At 40.1% G+C, this 25,147-nt stretch overlaps 1 protein-coding gene across 1 annotated transcript; it reads right to left on the bottom strand.

Moving 5' to 3' along the window:
- Positions 1–1,014: 1,014 nt before the first annotated feature.
- On the bottom strand, positions 1,015–19,089 carry LOC139713025 (retinol dehydrogenase 12-like). The gene is made up of 5 exons (XM_071624803.1): positions 18,867–19,089; positions 9,661–9,903; positions 2,912–3,112; positions 1,650–1,845; positions 1,015–1,231 (listed from the first exon to the last, which is right to left on the bottom strand). Exons 1-5 carry the CDS (start codon positions 19,087–19,089, stop codon positions 1,015–1,017), a joined length of 1,080 nt encoding a protein of 359 aa, XP_071480904.1.
- Positions 19,090–25,147: the final 6,058 nt, after the last annotated feature.

The following is a 25,147-nucleotide window of genomic DNA, read 5'->3' as shown; positions in this document are numbered from 1 at the left end:
TATACAGGTTGAATTTGAATACTCCTTTTATGAACTTGTTTGCTCATATGCGAACTTATACTCGGAGAAAGCTGGCGACAAGGTGAGATAAAGTTGAATAACCATTGCCAAAAATGTGTGCGCATTCAAAGATTTAGAATGCGCAAATGCGAATTTAGTTCCCTAATAATCACTATATCAATTTGAACGAAGAAAAGCGATTCTGAATGACCGTATTTCGATGTCTGAGCAAATTTGATGAAAACGAATGCTTCTAATATGAAAATGAATGACATAAAGAATGAAATAAGCCGGGAATGGTGGGTTTTATTTGGTAATGAAGAGTTGACGTGATTTCATATCAGCTAATGTTAAGTTCACTCCAATCCATATTAAAGTTGATTTTGTCCAATAAGACTACAATCAGCAAACGAATGTTCACATGTTCATGAAAATGATATACATGTACATAACAACAGAAAAATAGATAAATATTTATGTGGAATGTAAAGCCAACTTTTTTCTTGACTTTTAGTGAGCACTTTCTGTTCAATTTCGGATTAACATACTTGCGGAATGACAAACCTTGTTTCATGTATGGATTAACACACCTTCGGAATAAAGAACCGTACTTCAGTGAATTACGAATCTTCGGAATAACGCCACAAATAATTGGAATAACAAACCCCTTTCTTTTCATTTTCGCATTAACACGCATTCGGAATAAAGAACATCACCGGATAATAATGGCCACGCTACGTACTCGACAAAGTTAAGAAAAGATGAAAATGCATATCAACTTCATCTGTGATAAAGATGCTAATAAAATCATGCACGCCTACGCATGTCGGCATAACTTATTGTTGAAAGATTATATCGTCTGGTTTAATACAACGAAAAATAGTTTTTCCTCCACTCTCTGAAATGTCAGTAGCGAATAATTTAACTGGAATTCAAAAAAAAAAAAGAGTCCTAGTACTCAGCATCATACTACAGTGTATACAGAAATGTGGTTTTCTGACACTTGATTTTGGCTTAATCTGATGACATTGCGAGCATGTGAGGGTCGATTCCAGTTGCCTCACATGTGACAGCCCATAGTTGTTTAGCAAGGCTCATGTCTCGGCCAAGCTTCGCCTCCTTGGTCATCCGGCAGTTGGCGTAGTACGCGCCGGGGTTCTTCGAGACCGACTCGTCAATGGCGCAGTGGATTGTGGTCTGGGCCCCGTCCGTTTCCGACATGGCCCAAAGCCTGCATGACGTAAAAAAAAAAATCATTAACAAGTTCCATCCCAAAATAGATTAATTCCATTCTTAATCATTTGAGATATTGGCGATGAAAGTTTTGAGTAAAAGAATAAAGAAAATTTGGGATATTTCTAATCATATCTTGAAGAATTTGCCTTGTAGTGTAACAATTAAGTGAGGTAGTACTGGATAGGCTTTAGTTAACTTTATCTGATGGTGGACTTACTTTGAAATGTTTACAGATTGCTCCCTTAACTCGTTTTGCGACCAAACTCTACAAAATAATAGAGATTGAACATGCTTTGTACACAATGTCATGCCATATTAGGCTTATGTGAAACCAGAGAGGTGTACACCTCCCTGGTGAAACTGCAAAATGCAAATCGTAAAAGTGTGTAGGGCCTAATTGTCTCCCAACTCACCAAACACGGACCAGCATTTTGTAGTGCGCCAGCGTTTCCTGCGCATTGTAACTTTTCTGGAAGATTCCGGTTGAGACCAGTCCAGGGTGAACGCAGCATGCAGTTACACCTGAGCCCGCCAATCGACGCGCCAGTTCTTTGGTGAATAGGACGTTAGCTAACTTGCTACGCTCATACATTCCACGTGGTTTTAAACCTGAACGGGAAACAAGAACCAAGGAGGAAAACATACAATGAATGAGGTATAAAGCGACAAAGTTACATGACATTGGGTCTTCTAGATTTTAACATCGAGATCGGGGCACAGAAGAGTTCAGTGGATCGGGGACTGCTACTTGATTACGCCATTTGCAGTCACTGCGCATGTGCCGTGCCGCTATCCCCTCCTCGTTCGCTACCCAAGTAAAAAACAAACAAATGAACAAAACTAAACTAAACTAAACAAAATCAATCCAGGACATTGAACAGTTGACGGTAATGTTGAGCAAATCATGTTCAGGGGTATACAGCATTATTTTTTATCATTGTTATTTTAACTTTTACTACATTCGTTTAACATTACCAGCATTGAACAATATATACAATCCTCATCATGTTTACTTCGGATGCGGAATTCTGAAAGACCTCTATATTGGTAAATTTATCATCGAAGCTATATAACTGGCAACACATTCTACGATATCAAATTTAATGTTCTTGGCACGATTTTGCCCCTTTTTAGCAGAGTAAAATGTAATAAGTTCTATTCTTCCCATACGTCAAAATACAAAACAAAAAAAAACAAAAAATTGTAGAATAAACATTTAGGGTCGTCCACCGAATTTACACCAGGGCAGGATGGGCTTACAATCTAGGAGCCCGCCCTCTCCCCGCTGGTTACGAATAACTGAAATTTGTACTCCCACTACTAGACATGGTTGCTTGGGCGTTAGAAGGGTAGATAACCTGCCAGTCATGGTAATTATGCTCTCATTTTCTTGTCCCTGGCAGCCCTGTTTATTGTGTCATAGTACTCTACTTTTCTATCTCTGCTTGTTCCTGCTTTTGTATCTTATGCCGTTTCTGTGTCACGCTGAATCGAAATTGTTTTGTGACTCTCTATGTATGGAGACGTTGTCTGAAAAAGCCGAAAGAAAAAAAAAATTGATAATAATAATGGCAGGCATCTGAATAACATCTTAAAGGGGAATGATATAATTATACCCTGTGATATGACAGACAAAATGCACATTAGCACATAAAGAGAGTACGGTAGGCGTTACCTGCACCAGATTTGTTGGTGTAATCTACGTCCTTCGCACGGGTGTGGACGAATGACGAAACGTTGATTATTCGACTGGGGGCGCTCTTTCTAATCAATTCGATGAGACTCAGCGTGAGGACGAAGTGGCCCACGTGATTTGTTCCCATGATGACGTCAAAACCCTCGGGAGTCGTGACACCGTTTGATGTACCACGGATACCTACACAGAGAGTTGCATTTGACGTAGGAATATTCAATTAAAGAATGATTGTATAATTCCGCCATCATCATAATGCACATTGGTATCAGAGCTAAGAATTTAAGTATAATCAACATTTGCCAGAGACATTTGTTCGTGCTTTGCTTTGTTGTAGGGTTTGCAAAATTACACACTGCCTGATCCATGCATAACTTCGTGATAGTCTAAAAACAAAGCGTTGTATACGGTAAATGAGTGAACGATATACAGTACTTAGTGTACAGAGAATGGGCGGTATCTCGGAGGTATGCGAGATAAACATGAACAAGAAAAACCAAGTGGTTTATACTGTCTGCAAGAACCATTCGGGTACTACTATTTTAATGTTTAAAAAGGGAAGAAGGAGGAGGAGGAGGAGGTGAAGGAGGAGAAAGAGAAGAAGAAGAGCTGTACAAGGCAAAGTACGATGGGAAACCAGAACAGTTTTATTCTCTATCGATGCCTCATTGCCCCCATCTGCCCGAGAGATAGTCATAATTTTAAAAAGCGGGATCCGTCTCAATGCCACATGAAGAAGAATTGCGTATCATTCAGAACTGGGAGTCGTGGAGTGGTGCACGTCACGAGTCCGAGACCCACGAGTGTCATACAGCCCATGAGTCATGCAGCCCATGAGTTCTTCACTATGATAAGGAAAATAAGGCCCATGAACCCTACAGCATGCAAACAAGGCCCACGAGACCAACAATGAGTACGTTATTAAGCCTATCATAGTGATGTAACGAGTGTTGAATTCGTGGGCCTTGTTTGCCAACTGTTGGATTCATGGGCCTTATTTTGCCTATAGTGTCGAACTCATGGGCTGTATGACTCATGGACCTCTTTTCAATGTCAAGCTCGTGGGCCGTATGACTCGTGGGTGACGGGCTCATGGGATGATCACGTGGAACGGCAACTTGCCTATATAGAACGAGATGCCAAGAGGGCGACATGCTTAAATTACCAAAAACACGTAATTTGGGACAAGAAGGACCCCTAATGTCTCGGCCTGTTCGAACAAGTTTTACGCAAGGAAGCTCGGGTGAGTTTTCACAAGATTTGCAAAAGTAAATTTTCGTCTTCTCGTTCTAAATTAAAAAAGCAACAAGACGAAATGTATATATATATATATATATATATATATATATATATATATATTCATATATAATATTCCTGCGAGTTCTGAATGATCGCCTTCGCAGCTTTTCATCCCAACCAAGGCGTCTAAAGGGACAGTACGAGTTTAATAGCTTCAGCTCGAGCGTAAGAGATAAGCATTATCCGTGCTTACCATTTATTGATATCGTTATGATATTTCACAAGTGTGTCTTGAGTGTCAATGCTCTGATGCTAGAATTTAGGAAGCGGTTTAGATATCATAGCCGCACATTTAAGTATCCTTACACAATCATGTCTAACCTAGAATACAAAATACAACGTGCACTCAGGGGCGTCACCAGCATTTTTTCAAGGGGGGTGCGTTTTGACACTAAAATAGTTACGAGATTTTTTTGGACAGACATTTGGAATATACGAAGCTCTCAATCCCTAGACTTTTACTGGGTTTTTTTTAGGGAAACCAAGCGGGGAAAGGGCACCGGCGTAACTAGGATTTCATCTTGGGGGGGGGGGTGGGGGGAGGGGGGTTAGTATGCGAGGGAGCGAGCAAGGGTGGGGGAGGGTGTAGAAGTGCCGGAGGGGGGTGTACCCCCTATAAATGGATTATGGAATGACGGTGTGAAACGACAAATTACTGGCAACGATATCAGGAGAATGGCATAACGACTACATGCGAGCGAGGGGAGCGAGCGAGCTTGAAAATCTTGACATTTTACAGTCCAAGAACTGCCGTTTGTAGCCATATTTTTGTGCTTTGTAAATTAAGGGGGGGGGGGGGCGCGTACCGGGCGCAACTGCTGGTAATTACTGGCAGCAACATCAGGAGAATGGCATAATAATTAAATGCGAGCGAGCAAAGAGAGCGAGCTTGGAAATTTTGACATTTTACAGTCCAAAAACTGCCATTTGGAGCCATATTTTTTCGCTTTGGAAATAAAGGAGGGGTGGGGGCGTAACGGGCGCAACTGCGGGTAATTACTGACAGCAACATCAGGAGAACTGCATAACAATTAAATGCGAGCTTGAAAATTTTGACATTTTACAGTCCAAAAACTGCCGTTTGTATAGCCATATTTTTTTGCTTTGGAAATTAAGGGGGGGGGGCGCACCGGGCGCAACTGCTGGCAATTACTGGCAGCAACATCAGGTGAATGGCATAACAATTAAATGCGAGCGGGCGAAGAGAGCGAGCTTGAAAATTTTGACATTTTACAGTCCCAAAACTGCCATTTGGAGCCATATTTTTTCGCTTTGGAAATAAAGGAGGGGTGGGGGCGCAACGGGCGCAACTGCCGGTAATTACTGGCAGCAACATCAGGAGAATTGCATAACAATTAAATACGAGCGAGCGAGCGAGCGAGCTTGAAAATTTTGACATTTTAAAGTCCAAAAACTGCCGATTGTATAGCCATATTTTTTTTGCTTTGGAAATTAAGAGGGGGCGCAACGGGCGCAACTGCTGGCAATTACTGGCAGCAACATCAGGTGAATGGCATAACAATTAAATGCGAGCGGGCGAAGAGAGCGAGCTTGAAAACTTTGACATTTTACAGTCCCAAAACTGCCATTTGGAGCCATATTTTTTCGCTTTGGAAATAAAGGAGAGGTGGGGGCGCAACGGGCGCAACTGCCGGTAATTACTGGCAGCAACATCAGGAGAATTGCATAACAATTAAATGCGAGCGAGCGAGCGAGCGAGCTTGAAAATTTTGACATTTTAAAGTCCAAAAACTGCCGTTTGTAGCCATATTTTTTTTGCTTTGGAAATTAAGGGGGGCGCACCGGGCGCAACTGCTGGTAATTACTGGCAGCAACATCAGGAGAATGGCATAATAATTAAATTCGAGCGAGCAAAGAGAGCGAGCTTGAAAATTTTGACATTTTACAGTCCCAAAACTGCCATTTGGAGCCATATTTTTTCGCTTTGGAAATAAAGGAGGGGTGGGGGCGTAACGGGCGCAACTGCGGGTAATTACTGGCAGCAACATCAGGAGAACTGCATAACAATTAAATGCGAGCTTGAAAATTTTGACATTTTACAGTCCAAAAACTGCCGTTTGTATAGCCATATTTTTTTGCTTTGGAAATTAAGGGGGGCGCACCGGGCGCAACTGCTGGCAATTACTGGCAGCAACATCAGGTGAATTGCATAACAATTAAATGCGAGCGGGCGAAGAGAGCGAGCTTGAAAATTTTGACATTTTACAGTCCCAAAACTGCCATTTGGAGCCATATTTTTTCGCTTTGGAAATAAAGGAGGGGTGGGGGCGCAACGGGCGCAACTGCCGGTAATTACTGGCAGCAACATCAGGAGAATTGCATAACAATTAAATGCGAGCGAGCGAGCGAGCAAGCTTGAAAATTTTGACATTTTAAAGTCCAAAAACTGCCGATTGTATAGCCATATTTTTTTGCTTTGGAAATTAAGGGGGGGGCGCACTGGGCGCAACTGCTGGCAATTACTGGCAGCAACATCAGGTGAATGGCATAACAATTAAATGCGAGCGGGCGAAGAGAGCGAGCTTGAAAACTTTGACATTTTACAGTCCCCAAACTGCCATTTGGAGCCATATTTTTTCGCTTTGGAAATAAAGGAGAGGTGGGGGCGCAACGGGCGCAACTGCCGGTAATTACTGGCAGCAACATCAGGAGAATTGCATAACAATTAAATGCGAGCGAGCGACCGAGCGAGCTTGAAAATTTTGACATTTTAAAGTCCAAAAAATGCCGTTTGTAGCCATATTTTTTTGCTTTGGAAATGAAGGGGGGGGGGGCGCACCGGGCGCAACGGGCGCAACTGCTGGCAATTACTGGCAGCAACATCAGGTGAATGGCATAACAATTAAATGCGAGCGAGCGAAGAGAGCGAGTTTGAAAATATTGACATTTTACAGTCCTAAAACTGCCATTTGTAGCCATAATTTTTTCGCTTTGGAAATAAAGGAGGGGGGGGGGGGCGCACCGGGCCTAACTGCTTGTAATTACTGGTAGTAACATCAGGAGAATTGCGTAACAATTAAATGCGAGCGAGCGAGCGAGCTTGAAAATTTTGACACATACAGTAAAAAACAAACTGCCGTTTGTAGCTATATTTCTTCGCTTTAGAATTTAAGGGGCGCATCGGGCGCAACTGCTGGCAAATAATGGCAGCATTATCAGGAGAGCATAATGATTACATTCGAGCGAGCGGAACGTTTGTAGCTATATTTTTTCGCTTTGGAAATCAAAGGGGGGGGGGGCGCACCAGGCGCAACTGCCGGCAATTACTGGCAGCAACTTCAGGAGAATGGCATTACGACTAAATGCGAGCGAGAGGAGCGAGCGAGCTTGAAAATTTTGACATTTTACTGTCCAAAAACTGTCGTTTGAAGCTATATTATTTTTTTTTTCTCTTTGGAAATTAAAGGGGGGGGGGGGGGGGACCGGTGCGCCCCTCCCCCCGGATCCGCCACTGTAGTCAAGGGTGTGGGTTTATGTTCATGACTGGGGGAGCTATGACCAGCGAGGTGGCGTCGTGGAAAGGATGTCCAAAATCTGCACTTTAGAGCATTCCCTAAACTAATTGTGTTTGTTTGTGTGTGTGTATTATATACATGGAAAAGTTAGGAATTAGCCCAGGTCAAGTCTTTTTATTGGCAATGCAAGACATTTAGTATGTAAAGCAACACTGCAAAATCAATGATCTCGCTTTGATATAACGAAGCGTGAGGTACAAAGGTGTACATTCTACATCACATTGCGCAACATTGTAGCGACTCTTCGTTCGGATGTACTGAGTACACTGCGCACATCCTGCTTATAATATGCAGAATGCCAACCAGGAATCACGCTAAATCACAATCTTTTGTCGCGTTCGGGTTTTTTGAACAATGTTTCACACTATATACCTATTTAATTATGGTTTAAAGAAATCATAGAAAAAATATCTTATTTCTTGATCACCCTTTCATTCAAAAAGCAGTTTACTAACACTTGAACTACTATTTCGGTAGGTTTTGTTTGTTTTTTTTAACCAGCGGATTGGGAGGGGGCGCACCCCCCCCCCCCTCCGTAGTTACGCCACTGCTTTTGGGTGAAATAATTGGACAGATTTCTTAAATTCTAACAAAAAAGCAAGAAAATCTTTTCATCGCGGGAATTATGATTATGTGGGGTGGGGCAAACGGTGCGCTTGCCTTCCAATATTTTTATGGGGGCAACATTTTTGTTTTCTTTCAAAAGCAAGAAAATCTTCTCATTACGGGAATTATTAATTATGGGGGGGGGCAAAATTCAAATATGCTTGCCCCTCCAATATTTTTATGGGGGTAACATTTTGTTTTTCTGTCAAAAAAAAGAAAGAAAATCTTCTCGTCTCTGGAATTATGGAGAGGGGGGGGGGTGGGCAAAATGATATGCTTGCCCCTCCATTTTTTTTTTCATTTTTTTTTTTATGAGGCTAAGGCTCGCTCTTGGGCTGGCAATATGGATTGGTCAGAAGTAACGTACATAGTCCCTACATACTTGTAAGTAGCACACGTACATGCAAACGTGTATAAGTGCTCCGTATCGCACGGATGTACGATACGGTCGATAGATAGTAAACACTGTAGAATACTAATAGATATGTATAAAATCAGTGCTGCCAGAACCAGGGGTGCGAATTGTTTTTGCCGACGATTTGTGTGTGTGTGTGTGTGTGTGTGTGTGTGTGTCCCTGGTGTCAAATATCTAAAAAAAATAGAAAAGAATAATTATTTTGCGTCCGGCGTTGAGGTCGCTCGCAGACTGATTTTTTTCTTCTTCTTCTTTTTTTTTTTTTTTTTAAGGATCTGAAGGGGGGTGCGTTCGCACCCAGCGCACCCCCCCTGGTGACGCCCATGGCACTTGATTTGAGTCGATTTGATTTAACTTTCTGCATTTTCAATGAAGTACCCGTACATTTTACAGCAAAGTACAGTCGTACTTTCAACAAAAACGTACTTAACAAAGTAATAAAGTTTAAAATGTAATAATTATGATAAGCTTTACAGCAAAGTACAGTGTACTTTCAACAAAACGTACTTCACAAAGTTATAAAGTTCACAATGTAATAATCATGATAAGTTTTAAAATATTTGAACAAATGTAATGAAATAAAAGAAATCGGCAATACACTTGTTTCCAGTTACAGAGAGAAACGGGGAAAAACACAGAAATCTGTCATTTTATAAGCACGTAAGTGTTGTGTAGTGAGGGTAAGCCTCGTGATAGAAAAACAAAACAAAATTAAAGATGTGTTTAATAGATCGCACAAATAGGGGATATCCCCTAGCCATGGGTAAGGCTCCCATACTCAAATTCACAGTTAACCCGTTACATACAGGAACCTGATGGCCTGTGTATTGCTGGGGATTTCAGATTTCAGTATGGAACGGGTTAATGATAACCACCTGCATTGTTGATAAGAATGTCCAACCTGTCCTCTTCTCTCAGTACGGTATTGGCGAACGCTCGGACACTCGTCAGGTCGGACAGATTTAGCTGTCTGAAGACCACGTCGTCGCTGCCTGATCTCCGTCGAATCTCGGCCAGCGCTTCCCGGGCCTTGACCGGGTCACGGCACGCCATGATGATCCTAGCACCACGCCTGGCGAGATCCACGGCAGTTTCCCGCCCAATCCCAGCATTGGAACCTGCAAAATTAACAATAATGATAATGAAAATAATATAACAATAAAACAAGTGATAAAAACGTAACGAAGTTTGACAAGATGTCCCCCCCCCCCTCCAAGTCATTTACTGTTCTTGTTCGTAATTGCAGAAGTGCAATTCACTGTTGATTAACTCGAAGGCCAGAAGATGTGTTCAATTGCCAGAGTTGATGTCTTAAAATAATGTGTGAGGGAACATATAGAAATGCACTGGTACACACAACATTCGCACATACGTTGTGAGAATCATGCAAAAAAAAAATGCGCACGAATGATTTTCGGCTCCATTGGCGGGATACAGTAATACAACTTCTCTGCATTTTGAACTTCACCATTTTGTCGACATTCGCGTTCTTGTCGCAGATTACCCGCTTTTTAGCGAACACTGCCCTTAAAGGTCCTGTTTACCTTTGGGAGCAGTGATTTAAAAATGTTCAAGATATCACATATGATGCATATGTGTAGGTCCGTTCACAAAACATCCTATATAACCATACGAAAATTTTGCCCCCCCCCCCCTCAAAAAAAACCTAAAATATAAGTAGATATCAGTATTTTTTCTCATTAAACCATAACTGTAGACGATTTAGTCTGGAAACATTTTTATTATAACTATTGTTCACATCTTGTGTATTTAACAATACTTAGTATCGATTATACGGATTTAAATCTTTACAGTGGTTGTTTCTATCCCTAACTCACATTCCAGCACTATTTTAAAGCACTAATGCTGGTTTTTGTTTCTTCTGCAATTATGCCTTTAAAGGGAACCCATGATTTCATGCGTACATTTGCATTCTTGGCATGACATGAAGTTAAAACTGTATACGTCTGTTTAAGGGTGGCGTCACCATGTCCCAAAATTGTCACAAGGTGGCCATACGAGTATGGAATTTTCAATTTCTTGCGAAGTACGTTGATCCCGAACTTGGGTAAAAGCCAAGCAACACTTACAGTGCCTGCAGGAGGTCACGCGGATGGCACCCGCACAGCACACGAAGGCTATACGAAGTTGTTAGTCGAAATCGAGATGTGTATCCGAAGGACACTTAAAGGAAACATAAAGGTTGCACGAAGATTTTGCCACCGGTCACTAAGTTAAGCTGCTGGTGCATGGAGCCTATAAACCAACTCCATGGTTGGCGGTTCCCGAGAAATCCGATGTTTATACGATCAGAGCCGAATTTGAAAGTTTCCTTTAGGATATCGTGTGTCCATCTTGGCGCGTGCTTTAAAGGAATGGCATAGCTTAGGTTGAAACCTTGGTTTCATATATCTAACTTTCTTTTTATAAAATAATGAGAAACCTCTTATGAATATGAAAAAAAAATGTAATTTCAAGAAGAATTTAACTTTACAGTGGTGAAAATTGGTTTTGAAATGGCTGAGATATCCCAAACAAAGCGATTTTGATCAAAGGTGGGACCCACCTTTTTTTTTCTAATCCATTTCAAAACCGATTTCAATCGCATAAACTCTGACTTCCTTTTAGAATGGTAAGCTCTGTAGCATTTCATAAGTAGTTTGTTAGTATCTCGCAAAAAGTTAAAAGCTCAATCCTCATCACCACAAATACTATACTATCACTTTAATAAAGTGAAATTCCAGAATATTTTTATAATTTCACATCAGGAAGTGAATAAATCGATATAGTGCAATGTATAGATTTGTGGAATCTATTTGGTTCTTGAACAAAACAAATACTCTGAAAACCCCGATACAAATTACACATAATATGAACAAGGATGATGACATGGGAGGCATCACGGCATATTTCAGTAATGCAGCAATACCCTTCCATTACAATACCTATGTAGAAATCATACATTCTTTCTTCTTTTGCTCTGCTTCCACGGGCACGCAATCAAGCATTCTTATGTGAAGTTTCTATCTTTTTCCTTGTTCACTGGTGTTTGTTCAATATTAATTCTAAAAGCATCCTTATTCCTTAACCCAATCGCAATAGATTCTGTATAACTCTGTATACCCAGTATAATCATGGCCATTCTAATCATACATGTTCAAATGCAAAAAGTCTGAAAATCATCCGGAGTTCTCCTTTAACTGATTTCACACGCGACATGCTTTGCTCTTGCAAATGTTGTTGAGTCATGCTAGGTCTATGCTAGGTTTATAGTTTTCTACAAGAAAACTATATGTTTATGGTTTTCTCTACAAGTAATGGTAGGTCGCCCCAGTTTCTATACATCCTTTGCCGCACATCGATTGGCACCGCTTGTGCGGGTAACTACCGTTGACGATCCCCCCCCCCCTCTCTCTCTCTCTCTCTCTCTCTCTCCCTCCCTCTCTCTCTCTCTCTCTCTCTCTCTGCATATGTTATGTGTTTCAACTCCCGAGACAGTCACCCGCCATAAATAATAATAGTATTAGTAGTAGGCAGTGCTTATATACCGCATAACACATAAACGAATAAACAAATGCGTTTTTAAAACAGACTTGAATGTATTTCTTTCAGTGATTTGTCTTAAATTCTGGGGTAGATTATTCCATAAGGTAAGGGCATTAAAAGCAAATGTTCGTTCTCTGTAAAAGTTGGTACTTCTGTTCGGAATAACAAATAAATCTTTACTTTTTGAACGAAGGTTCCTCTCTGGTGTGTAGATTTGAAGTAGCTCTCTCAAATAATGTGCATGGAGCAAACATATAGAAACATTCAAATGCTAGTAGCGATATCATAAACTGAATCCGACTGTTGACTGGAAGCCAGTGTAAGCTTCTTAAAACTGGTGAAATTTGTTCATGTTTCTTGATTTTGGATTCTACTCGTGCAGCACAGTTTTGGATTGATTGTAACCTCTGTATCTGTTTGACCGGCAGTCCATAAAGCAATTAATTACATAAATAAAGGTGGCACATGACGAAAGCATGAACTAATTGTTCTGCGGTGTGTTTATCAACGAACTCTCGAATTTTCCCAATTTTGTAAAGTGCGAATGAAGCAGAGCGACATTTTTGCGACACAAAATTTTCAATGAGCAATTCATCATCCAAGATTTCACCTAAACTTCTGCAAGTGTGTGCTGCATGGATTTTAGTACCATTGAAATCAAGAGAACAGAACAGAACAGAACAGAAATCTGCTTTCCTTAATCAATTTCAGATTCATTCTATTGTTGAAATTCCTCTAGTTGTCGTGCTTACAAACCAACGGACGAAAATTGTTCACAGTCTATTGAGGTATACAATAATGATAATTTAACATCAGAATCGTTGTATCTACCGTAGAATTTCGATGATATCTTGCTCACTCCACACTTTTTTAATTCTGTGCGTGGTAATTACAGTCCATCTGCTACATGATACATGTATGTAGACCAACTTAATAAATAAATGAAAATGTACACTTCTATCGGGCAACAATCCATCAAAGAGATGCTCACGACTCTTTTAGCCATCTAAAAGGGATGGTATAGTTTTGGCTGGGGTATGGGATTCAGCCCTGCTGGAAAGAACACAGTGTCCCACAGTGTGAGAAACACAGTGAGAAACACACTGTGAACACAGCGTGTACTCAGTGTGAAATCTCTTCACACTGTTAAATTCGAGCGTTTTAACAGTGTGAACACAATGTGAGTCATCAATGACACTGAATCATCACAGTGTGGAACAAGCATTACTATGTGAACACTCTGTGAAAAACATACCACAGTGTGAAATCATTTTCACACTGTTACATTCGAGAGTTTTCACATAGACGACTATGTTAACACACTGTGGGACCAGTGGGACACTGTGTTCTTTCCAGTAGGGAGGTTTGAACTATTTGAGAGATAATTGGAAAATGAAAAAGCAAAACAAAGTAAAACAAAGAGGTCTTAATGAAACGTGGGTCCCATCTTTCATTAGGACCTCTTTGTTCTCAGATATCTCACCATTTCAAAACTGATGTACATCAAATAAACTTTAAATCCTCCTAGAATTGTATCTGCTCTTTAATATTTCATATTTCATGGTTTCTAATTATCTCGCAAAAGTTAAATCCTTACGACCTATCTCATCCAAAACTATACCATCCGGTTAACTTACATCATGTTTTCTTTCACTGCTGCATTACACCTGTAGATAATACCAGAAGAAATCATTTATACACACACAAGCTTGTGAACTGTGATTTATATTCTGAGGTGTCAGATCATCTTCACATTTTTCCCACCTACTCACCTTCAGCAATACTTAGTATATATTTCAATTATGAATGTGCTCTACATATATATTGTGTTACAACTCGAGCATTTTCTTTTCTATTTAAGGATGACACCAAAAGGTGTGCTTGGTCATGCGGCTTGTAATAACGTTGATTCAGACTTTTATTATGATTTTTCTCTTAGTCACGAGTTTGTCCACTTTTTACTTTTCTTTACTAAAATCTATAAAAACTTTAAAGGTAAATTGCAGCCTTGAATTACTGCTGGTCTCTTGCAATTTATAAGAAAAAAATATTCGTAATTTTCGTAACGTTATTTTAAGGCGATAAAAGAAGAAACACAGTAAAATCGTACGTCGACATCGTGTAACATAAAATTATGTTTTTATGCACAAAATGTACACGCATCCTCTATTTTAGTGGGTTTGTAAGCTCACGCTGTATAACTCTTCCTATCGTCGTTCCTTCCTAAAATATTCACGTGAAAACTGTAATTCTCTGATTTTTGGTATTGGTTTCTTTTTTCTCCTTCCGGTTTAGAATTTCATTGTACTGATAGGATCAAGGGCCTGTGAAGTCAATCATCATTGATGTGCTCGTAACAAAATAATGTCCGGTATACACTTCCTGAACACACTGTGGGACACTGTGTTCTTTCCAGTAGGTACGTTTGAACTATAGTATTTGAGAGATAATTGGAAAATGAAAAAAAAAAGGTAAAACAATAACAAAGTAAAAGAAAGAAGTCCTAATGAAAGGTGGGACTTACCTTTCATTAGGACATCTTTGAGGTGAATGTGAGAGTCACAACTCATGCAAGTAAAAGATCCCGGTTCATTCATTCATCGCAAAGAGCAGGGTGCATGGGATAGGCAGCGTGGAGTGTGTTCCCGCCTTACATAAGACTGGACCCCATGGAAGATCAGCTTAGCACAGCTGAATATCTATCCAGCCATCTTCTCAGATGGAAAAATGAAACAAACAAACAAACCTCAACATCGAAAGTGTTCTTTGGAAATTGTATGAATGAATCCGCAAGTATACACCGCCGATGTGCTTTGGTATTTATGAATTAATCTGCATTATTTATATACATGGTATTTATCTTAGTGAAATTGTTTGCACACACATTGCTTAAATTTCTCTGTATCTAGCAACCCCTCTCTCTCGTATATAAATCAAAATATAAAAGTGAAAGCCAATTCCACATTATGTATCTCGGCAGGAGGGTCACATCCAGCTATTATGAATACTACAGGATGATCTCAAATCGGTAAATGTTAAAGGCATTATTATTTACCATTTGCAAGTGAAACAATTACCCACCTTGAGATAAATGTTAAATTGTTAAATATACCAAATGTGAACAATAGTTTTATTAACATCGTTTTTAGAATAACCATCCACTGGTGACAGTTATGGTTTATTTAGAAAATTAGTGATATCCCCTTATACACTCAGCAAAAAAAAAGAAAGTAAACACTTTTTCCAGTTAATATTTTTCATAGAAGATTTAGATATAAATTAATGTGTCATATACCATATCAAAGATTATTCAATTGGCTATCAACCTGGTAGGTTTATACAAAGGGAAATTTTACGCATGAGTGAACACATTCGTTTTTGTCCCCCAAGGCAGAAAAGTAAAAACTGCAGAATTGGACATATTGAAATTCATTTGCAAATGCCCTCCAAGATACCAATGATAACAAAAGACCAATTTAACGCAATTAGAGACATGAACGAAGCAGCAGAAATAAGTTTCCGTTCCCTTGTTTTCCTTTATATTCAGAACAAAAACATAGTACGGAAACTAAAGGTGGAACATCAGCATTTTCCATCAATTTAAACTGTAAATAACATAGGGAGTAAGCCGTAAAGGTGATAAAAGCGACAGAATTTCTTCATTTTACCTTTTAATTAAGGAATTCAAGAATGCACGAGACAAATAACTATTCAAGAACCAAATATTATTTCAAATTTTCTTAAATTTGAAAAACGTTTCAAATTTAACTTTCTTTGTTACCATAATTTTTCTCATGTCCTTTGACTGCGGATTTGACAGAAGATTCTTCATTTTCCTCCATTATTTCTTTGCCTTTCTTTATCTTTGGAGGGTTGCAGAGACATTATTGAGATCATAGGTTGATGTTTCAAATCAATTTGCATTTCTGTTGTGTTGAATTTTTCTTTTTTGTTCTCATTATCATAATATGGAAGAGCAAATACGCTTGAATAACAACTTGTCCATTTTGCAATTTTTACCTTTGTGCCTTGGAAGAGAAAAACGAATGTGTTCACTCATGCGTAAAGTTAACATTTTCATTGACCTATACTAGGTTGATACCTAATTAAATTACCTTTAACATGGTATGTAAAACACCATTTTTAGTCAGATAGTCTATGAGAAAGATAAACTTGAAAAAGTGTTTACTTTCTATTTTTGCTGAGTGTATCTGTGCCTTTATATGGTACAATGTTTTGTGTAAAACTAAACCGTCATTATGTATCAATCCATGTCATAACTCGAACATTTTTAATCACTGCTCACAATGGTGAACAGTGTAATCCTGATTCAAGAGATCCTATACCGGCATGACGGTAATTAAATTCCCTTCCCCCCCCCCCCTCTCTCTCTCTCTCTCTGTAGCCTATTTTCTCTTGCCAAATGTATTGGAATGCCTGATCACTTGCATTTTATAGGAGGCAAGTTATGACATCAACATAGTTTTAATGAATTTGGAACACATAACCCACAGGCATAATATACGTAATGCATTGAGAAAGGCGAGGTTCTGTATAGAGCCTAAATGCATGTTACTAATCAACACTCACTTGCACTTCCTGAATTCTTAATATTTGTATATTATGTATCCCTATTTTTGTTTGCTTGAAGAACAGTGCTTAGATCAGTGCTATCCTGTTCTACAAATAAGACTAAATGCTAGCAACTATATAGTAGTAATAGCAGCAGCAGTAGTAATACTAATATTAAAAACAAGATAAACACTAATAACGCAAAAATAATAATAACACATGGTTAAAGATCTTAATAAACATTGTGCACATTCTATCAATATATGAAGCATAATTTGTCATGTAAAGTTCGTGAAGTTCTGGTATTTTGGGGATATAGGCTCACCTAATGTTATTCATGGCAGAATAACTCCAAAATACTGGTCAGTTCGATTTTAATCTGAGGTGAGATTGTGTTTGAACAAAGACATTTGAAAATGTAAAATTCTGTGTACAGGCTAATCATTAGGTAAAGCAATGATTTCATTAATTGACTCAAATGCATATTTACTGACCACGAAGTGATTTGTAAAAATTAGCGAAACCTCCTTATTTTTAACCTTATTTCTCTCATATTTTAATCAAATTTTCACTCCTGTACTAAGAAAAATACTCTTTCTTATTCGAAATTTTCCTATTTGAAGTAGCCTTCTTAAATAGGGCGTACTTGTCATCAATGTTTGATACTTTTTAACAAATATCAATAATACCATGACAGGTCTAAACATTCAGTTCCATTGCCTAGAAGAGCGAATACATTTAACATATATATTATACTCAATTGCTGCATGGTAATTTAGGTCTGTCTCAACTTTGTTGGTATCAATTTACATGATTATATCTTATCTTATAGGTAGCTCGCTTGTAGTTACACATTATTTGTATTGTCCGTGTGGGTACTGTGCTATATACCAGTAGTGGATAATGCTCTTGACTTTCAATCGCAATTCAGTCCAGAGATTGAATCACGTGCCCGTACATCCTTAAAAAGAAAAAAAAGAAAGAAAAGAAAGGTGTCCCCCTTAACCCTGGTGTAAAATTGGGTAGGCCCTATACCTGCATGGCAATTATTGTTGGGGTCATAATACATAGTGGCAGGGCCCATTGGTAGAGCAGTACGTAGACACAATGAATAGGTTACCCTAGATAAAGAAGACCTTTTTGTTATCATTGCTATGAATATAATTTTTATAATGATTATAATCTCAAAGTTCCCATGACCCATATCATGTGCATACACCTATCAATCTCTATAGTATATCATTCACGGGAAGGCTCATCAATCAACTGTTCTTTCCGAGCCCACTGATTTCCTGTATATAAACAAATTAACAAACTTAAAGAACGCGAGATGAGGAATAGGCTCTAAGGACAAACTGAGAAAAAATATGATTATGAATACTGAATTGATGAAAACAAAATCAAGAAATTGAAAAAAAAAAATGCTATAATATATACGATTTTCCGGAAAGTATATTCCGACTGCCTAATGTCCCTCGGATCCGTTATCCCGAATGTTTGATTGTATGAAAATGAAAATATTGTTCGTTAATCTGCAGTGAAATAATCTTCGTTTATCAGTCTGTGAATGTTCTCAGTCATCCAGGTGAAGTATCACATGACCTGTATCAGTAAATCTAGTCAACTGGACCTTTATTAGGAAATTCCGTAGAGATCATTACTCTTATATATCAAAGTTAGTTTTCTTTTGTGTAATTTACAGTGTAGCTATTCAAAGATCAACTAAAATACCCCCAAAATAAGTAGCGACATAACTGAACAGAAAATCACCACTACTATCATTTTTGATGAACCTTATTTAATTTCGGGAACTCTGTTTTAAGGAACACAAATTAAGGCCCTTTCGGCAGACAGTCTTAGTTGGCCTACACCTTAAGACTCATTCCAAAAGCATAATTAATTCTATTCTAAAAGAATAAATCATTTTAGAGTCAAAACTCAGATTGTCATAAGGAAGTTTTACCTGTGATTAACACGGTCTTGCCATCCAAACGGTTGTTGCTACGGACTCGTTGAATGGCTACACCATACTTCAGGCGAAGTAGGTAGCGTGTCCCGTACACGACCACCGCGATACCGGCAGACGTTATCGCGGCTTTGACGGGGAGAGGTGTGCTCCGTAACAGCGCTACGATGTCGCAAGCAACGGACATGCCCAACTGGGCTGTGTCGCTTAGGAACTCCATGTTGCAAGCAAAATTCGTCCGCACGAGATGGATCAGTAATAAAATTATGGCAAACGGCGCATTGATGGATCCGACCCAACTCTTTATGCTGAACTCGTAGTGACTTGTGATAGCAGTGCATGGCATATCGCCTGCCAGCTGCCGGCATGTCAGTGATGTTTTGGTTTGTTTTTTGTTGTTGTTGCTGTTGTTGTTGTTTTCGTCATTTTTTTGAAAAGGGTTGAGCGCGCAGGCACGTATACTGCAGCAATAGTGTACCTTGAATTTACTATTGTGTAGTGTACATTAAATTTACTACATGTATTGTGTAGCGTGGTTGTGACTAACCTGGAGAGTGGGGGGGGGGGGGGGGGGGTGGGGGGCAAAGCTTCAAAGAAAATAATGTATGTAGGCTATGGGGGAGGGAGTGAGAGATTGGAAGGTATCATTTAACAGTATTGTAGAACTTCCTAATCAAGGTTTAAAGCAAATAATGTAATATCTTAATATGCGATTAATATCGCACGAGCGTACATTGTCAGAGACGAAAAAGAAACACTCGTGATAATATAAGAACGTTTAATGAACTTTAGAAGGCACATTTAAAGGGGATGGCTAGTAACTGATCAGTGGGAATCAGTGGGAATGCTGAGGGATGATTGTTCCAATCCTTGTGGGATTCATTTAAGAGTACATTATATATATCTATTCTTGTGTGAAAATTATTTGCTTCAGAATGGTCTCGTGTTCAAGTAATGTGCAGTTTAATGCTTCCAGGTAAGCGTCCCTGGTCAGTGACGGGGCATTAATCTGCACATTACTTGAATATGAGACCGTTCTGAAGCAAATAATTTTCACACAACAGTAGATATATAATGTACTCTTAAATGAATCCCACAAGGATTGGAACAATCATACCTCAGCATTCCCACTGATTCCCACTGATCGGTTACTAGCCATCCCCTTGTAGGTACCAAGAAGACTAGAAGTGTATAAAGCGTCGTTCGGGTGTTATTTTGCGCAAATATGAAACGGTAACAGGAACAATTTGAAACTATAAAGGGACATGATACCCGTCATGCCTGTATAGCTAAAACATCTGAAAATGGATGAATTTACAAGGCGGTTATTCAAACATTTTGTTGAATCATTTACAAGGGGAAGACATGAGAAAAAGAGGCAGGGCCTATAAGTGTAGGTCAATGGGAGACTTGTGAAATGGACATTGAGTACTCATGTTATCTAAATAAGTAGCTATGTATGTATACATGTATATTATGGATATATATATATATATATATATATATATATATATATGATTTTTATATATAATTGAGACAATAATGAGGAGAGAAGATGTCGCACGGTGCCGGCTCGTGGTAGAAGCTTTCGACCTCTGGTGTTCGTCAGCTTTATTGTCTGTTTATACGAAATGGCGGTTTTGAGCATAACGGAGTATAAATGCTCATAATATTATACATTGAAACATTTATATCATTCTTCCCAAGATGACGAAGCATTCGGTGAAAACATAAGCATCACCCCAATATATATATATATATATATATATATATATATATATATAAAGATATATATATATATATGTATGTATATATATATATATATATATATATATGTGTATACTTTGTAAGTGAAAAGATGAAATAGGCTGCTATCACACCTAGTGATATAATAATGTTGCTTTGATATCGCACTTTATTCCCCAAGTTGTCGGCCTTCTTGGCCTGTAGGTCGCAGCTGTACAACCAAATAGTGTGGTAAAGTATAATGGGTATGAATGCGCCGGTAGGAATTTTCCCACAGGAGTCACGAATTCAACCTCAATCAGATGTCACCCAGTAAAAAAAACACAACATTGTCTTTCTGGGTCTTGCATTTAAATATTTCTTGTTATTCTGTCAGTATACATGCACGGAGGCTCTAACCAACACAATTATGATTAAAACTAATGTACTATCATTGAGAAGTATGCACATACTGTTCAATGCTGTTAGGGCATTGTCATACCGTTAACGTACCGCTTCACTTCTTTTCAATTGTGTCAGACTGGATAAAAAAGAAAAGCTGATATGAGTCTAGACTATATTATCGTGGATTCCCTGGATAGCATGAACTGGTCAAAGGGCATCTCTCAACGCTGTGTTGTACCAATGCACATTATATACCTACAACATTATTGTAGCGCTTCTGGAGCGAAACAGCTGAGAGAATAAATATAGCGTGGAATCACTGAATGTAATTCACCGAGCGAGATATCATGTCTCGTTCTCACTGAAATATGCCTAGCCTGTCAGGACAGTCATCAGACAGAAATGGCATATACCCTCTGCAATGTGATACATTCGCACATTCGCAGGCGGCGATCACGGCCCGGGGGACGACCCTTACGAAAAAGTCCTGTGGTACTCCTGTGGTGATTACCACGGGAAGGTACCACAGGACAGTACCACAGGAAAGTACCACAGGACAGTACCACAGGACAGTACCACAGGAATTGTCCTGTGGTATTTTGGGACATACCACAGGACAGTACCACAGGAATTCCTGTGGTATTTTGGGACGTACCACAGGGCAGTACCACAGGAAAGTACCACAGGACCGGTACCACAGAACAGTACCACAGGACAGTACCACAGGAATTCCTGTGGTATTTTGGGACGTACTACAGGGCAGTACCACAGGAAATCCTGTGGTATTTTGGGACGTACCACAGGGCAGTACCACAGGACTAGTACCACAGAACAGTACCACAGGAACTGTCCTGTGGTATTTTGGGACAGTACCACAGGACAGTACCACAGGTCGATCATTGCCACACAGCATTACCACAGGGCAGTACCACACAGCATTTCCATGGTACCACAGGAGAGTACCACACAGGATAGATCGAAAAAAAAAATCTGGGAGAATCTTAGCCACATATCAAGGAATATTCCTGATAGATGAGTGATGGATTTCAGGACAGACATGGCCCTACTTAATAATCTAGCCTGTCAGGACTGTCATCAGACAGAAATGGCATATACCCTCTGCAATGTGATACATATTCGCACATTCGCTGGCGGCGATCACGGCCCGGGGACGATCGGGGGTGGGGGGGGGGTGGGGAGTGTTATAGGAATGCTATATTAGAAAGTGAATTCGAATGTATAGTTTTTTAAGTCTGCTCTGGCGGATGAGGGGATATCTTATTGGAACTTTTTTAACAGGGGGAACTTGTTTTTAAACGCCTTCGCCCCCCCCCCCATGAACTTGGTGCCCCTTATGGGATTATTACCTTAGGGATACACTGCCGCTTTGGCTGAAAAATTTGTCATAGAGTTTACAAGATGGAGCTAAAAATGTGACAATTACCCTACACCCCCCCCCCCCCCATGTAGGCTCTAATCCCACTTAGGCATCCTCTCGTCCGCCATAGACTTGAGCCTATCGCACTTCGTTAGTTCTATCACTTCTGGTTCTATGGAGTTTTTTCCCCCTTTAACACAATCTCTTGAATATGGGGCCTTTGCCCCACCCCCCCCCCCCCGGACTTGGTGCCCTTTTCTCACAAAATGGGATTCTATTATCAAATGGATCCTACTTGCCCCCTCTGCCACGTTTGATGAAAATCCGTTGTGGGGCGTTTTCAAGAAAATGAAAACTGTACAGGGCCCTGTTTTATGAAGAGTTAAATTTGATTATGTAGTTGATTAATTTCAACTGTAGGCCCTAACACCTAGCTCCCTGATCTATGGCAGCCTGTGTGGTAAGGAAACTTAAAATCGACTTGATCTTTTGATAAAACGGGACCCTGGTATAATACATGATCAATTTTGATCGTAGACACAGATCGAGTTCATCCACCATGTCGGTGCGTAATACCGTTGAAGCCGCATATTATGTTTGTACATAATACATTTCCCAGCAGCGTTTGTAGCCTACATTTCCCGCCAAAATTGAACGTTTCTACATTTCTCGGCGTTTGTACATGCAAATCCCGGCTCCATGCACAGCATGAGGTGTCAGAATACAGGTGACAGATCAATTTGAATAGCTATTTGCTGATCCACGAGAGCTATACCCTCGACTGCCAATAATTTGCTGTTTTTCAGCTCTGGTGTTTGTCCCAGATTTAACGTGATTTAACAGCTAAGTATACGTGAGTGTTACACGGTAATGGAGGCCGACCGCCATTGTTTTTCGAAGTCCGCATATTGTACGCCGCCCAGCAGTCAACCCCGGGTCATGTTGTGGACTACGCCTCAGTCAACGTCGACAATATTGACCAAGTGCTTGAGCGCAGCTGTTCCCGAATCGCTCGTGTTTTTTGAGCCGTACACGTTCTGTGCGATAGCTCAGCGTATCGTGGAAACCCGCAGTGTCCGAGCTTTGCACGATGGAGCTGTTGTGAAAGATGGGGCTGTTGATGAAATCGATGATGAACCGAGTGACGAGTTGTTGCAGCAGGCGGCCGAGACGATGTGTTCAGAGGACTGCAGTGGTGGACGAGTTTGTACTAACATGCTGAGGTTAGTGTGCTGAGACCATAGAGTTAAGAGATGCAGAGTCCCGATCCAGATCGGGACGTACGGGGATCGGAAGCATCGTCAGCAGCGTGTGGGGGGGGGGAGCGGGCAGTTTTTCAGATCGGGTCAATGGTAACCCCCCCTCAAAATTTCTCCCCGATCTCCCCGATCAAAAATTGACATATTTTTAATCGTACGGCAAGCGGGGAGAGCGTAGTGACAGCGTAAACGCAGCGAGGAGAGCGTAATGACGGCGTAAACGCAGCGGGATGAGCGTAACAAGGTCTTTCTGAGCGTAGTAACATCGGCATAAGAACGGGAAGTAATTTTAGCTGTAATTTTCGAAGAAGAAGAAGAGATGAAGAAAAAGAAGAGAAGAAAGCAGCGAAGCAGCTACCCAAAAGGCGAAGAAAGAGAGACTGCACGTGATGCTGAAAGAGGAGGAAGAGGACATAGCAGAATTTTGAAGAATATGAAATCATCTACAACTGGAGGAAGACGGACTATAAAAGCAAGGACATCAAGAAAAAATCCTTTGAAAAATCAGCACGTCTTTGTTTATACAATGCATTGCTGCAAAAGAATCGTGAGTTGAGGAGGCTCTTCAAGTTCAAGTTCAAGTTGATTTATTTCACTTCCAACAAACAAATAATAAAAAATACAAAGAATAGCTCATATACACAGACGTCATGAAATCAGTACCACAATGCGATGAACAGAATAACATTGTAAAAGAGATACAGGCAAATTATCAACAGAGATACAACTAACAGTTACGTCACTGTGGTAAATGCATACAAAATATTGCTGGAAATGGAGAGGCCTGCTAAAAAGCAGAGCTTGTTATAGTATTAGAATGCAGTCCCCTCATAGAGAAAAATAAATAATTGCAAAAAACAACAACAACAATTTTCCCTAAGCGGTAGCAAAAAAAAAAAGACAGACAGAGTAATACACACATACATGCACACATACGGACGCACATTAACAAACACATGGCGGCTCTCTTGTAAGGAAAAAATTGATGAGAGGATAGAAAGATATAGTAGTGAAGAAGGTAGTAAGTCCGAGGTGGACAAGGGGGGGGGGGGGGGGGGGAGGAGGAGAGGAGAGGAGATGGAAATGGTGGGTCATAACCAGGGCACTGGAAGCACAGAAGCACTTGCTCGCTGAAAAAAAAAAAAAAAAAAACTGGAAGAATCTCATGTCGGAACCTTTGGAAATGCAGGGGGGTTGTGATTTTTTTTCCGTGATGTTTTTGGCCATTAGCCCTGCATATCATTAATGTTGCTGCATGACGACTATAGTGACGAGCCAATAGAGTGTGTGTGTATGGGGGGGGGGGGGGGAGGGCAACATCCCAGCCCCAGTCCCACCCCTCTCCCCCCCCCCCCCCCCCGTTCCGTGGTCCGGAGATTATAGTGTTGTCGGAATATAAGGCGACTCTCGTTATAACGAGGTCCTCGGGACCGACAGTTTTCATTCGTTAAATCGAACTTTGGTTATAGCTAGCCGAATTAACAATAAAGTTAAAAGAAGACTGTACTGAC

Source organism: Diadema antillarum, unplaced genomic scaffold (genome assembly GCF_040938485.1).
Source record: "Diadema antillarum isolate AM-2024a unplaced genomic scaffold, OU_Dant_1.0 seq00001894_RagTag, whole genome shotgun sequence".
NCBI classification, from domain to species: domain Eukaryota; kingdom Metazoa; phylum Echinodermata; class Echinoidea; order Diadematoida; family Diadematidae; genus Diadema; species Diadema antillarum.
This window is presented reverse-complemented; position numbering and strand designations above follow the sequence as displayed.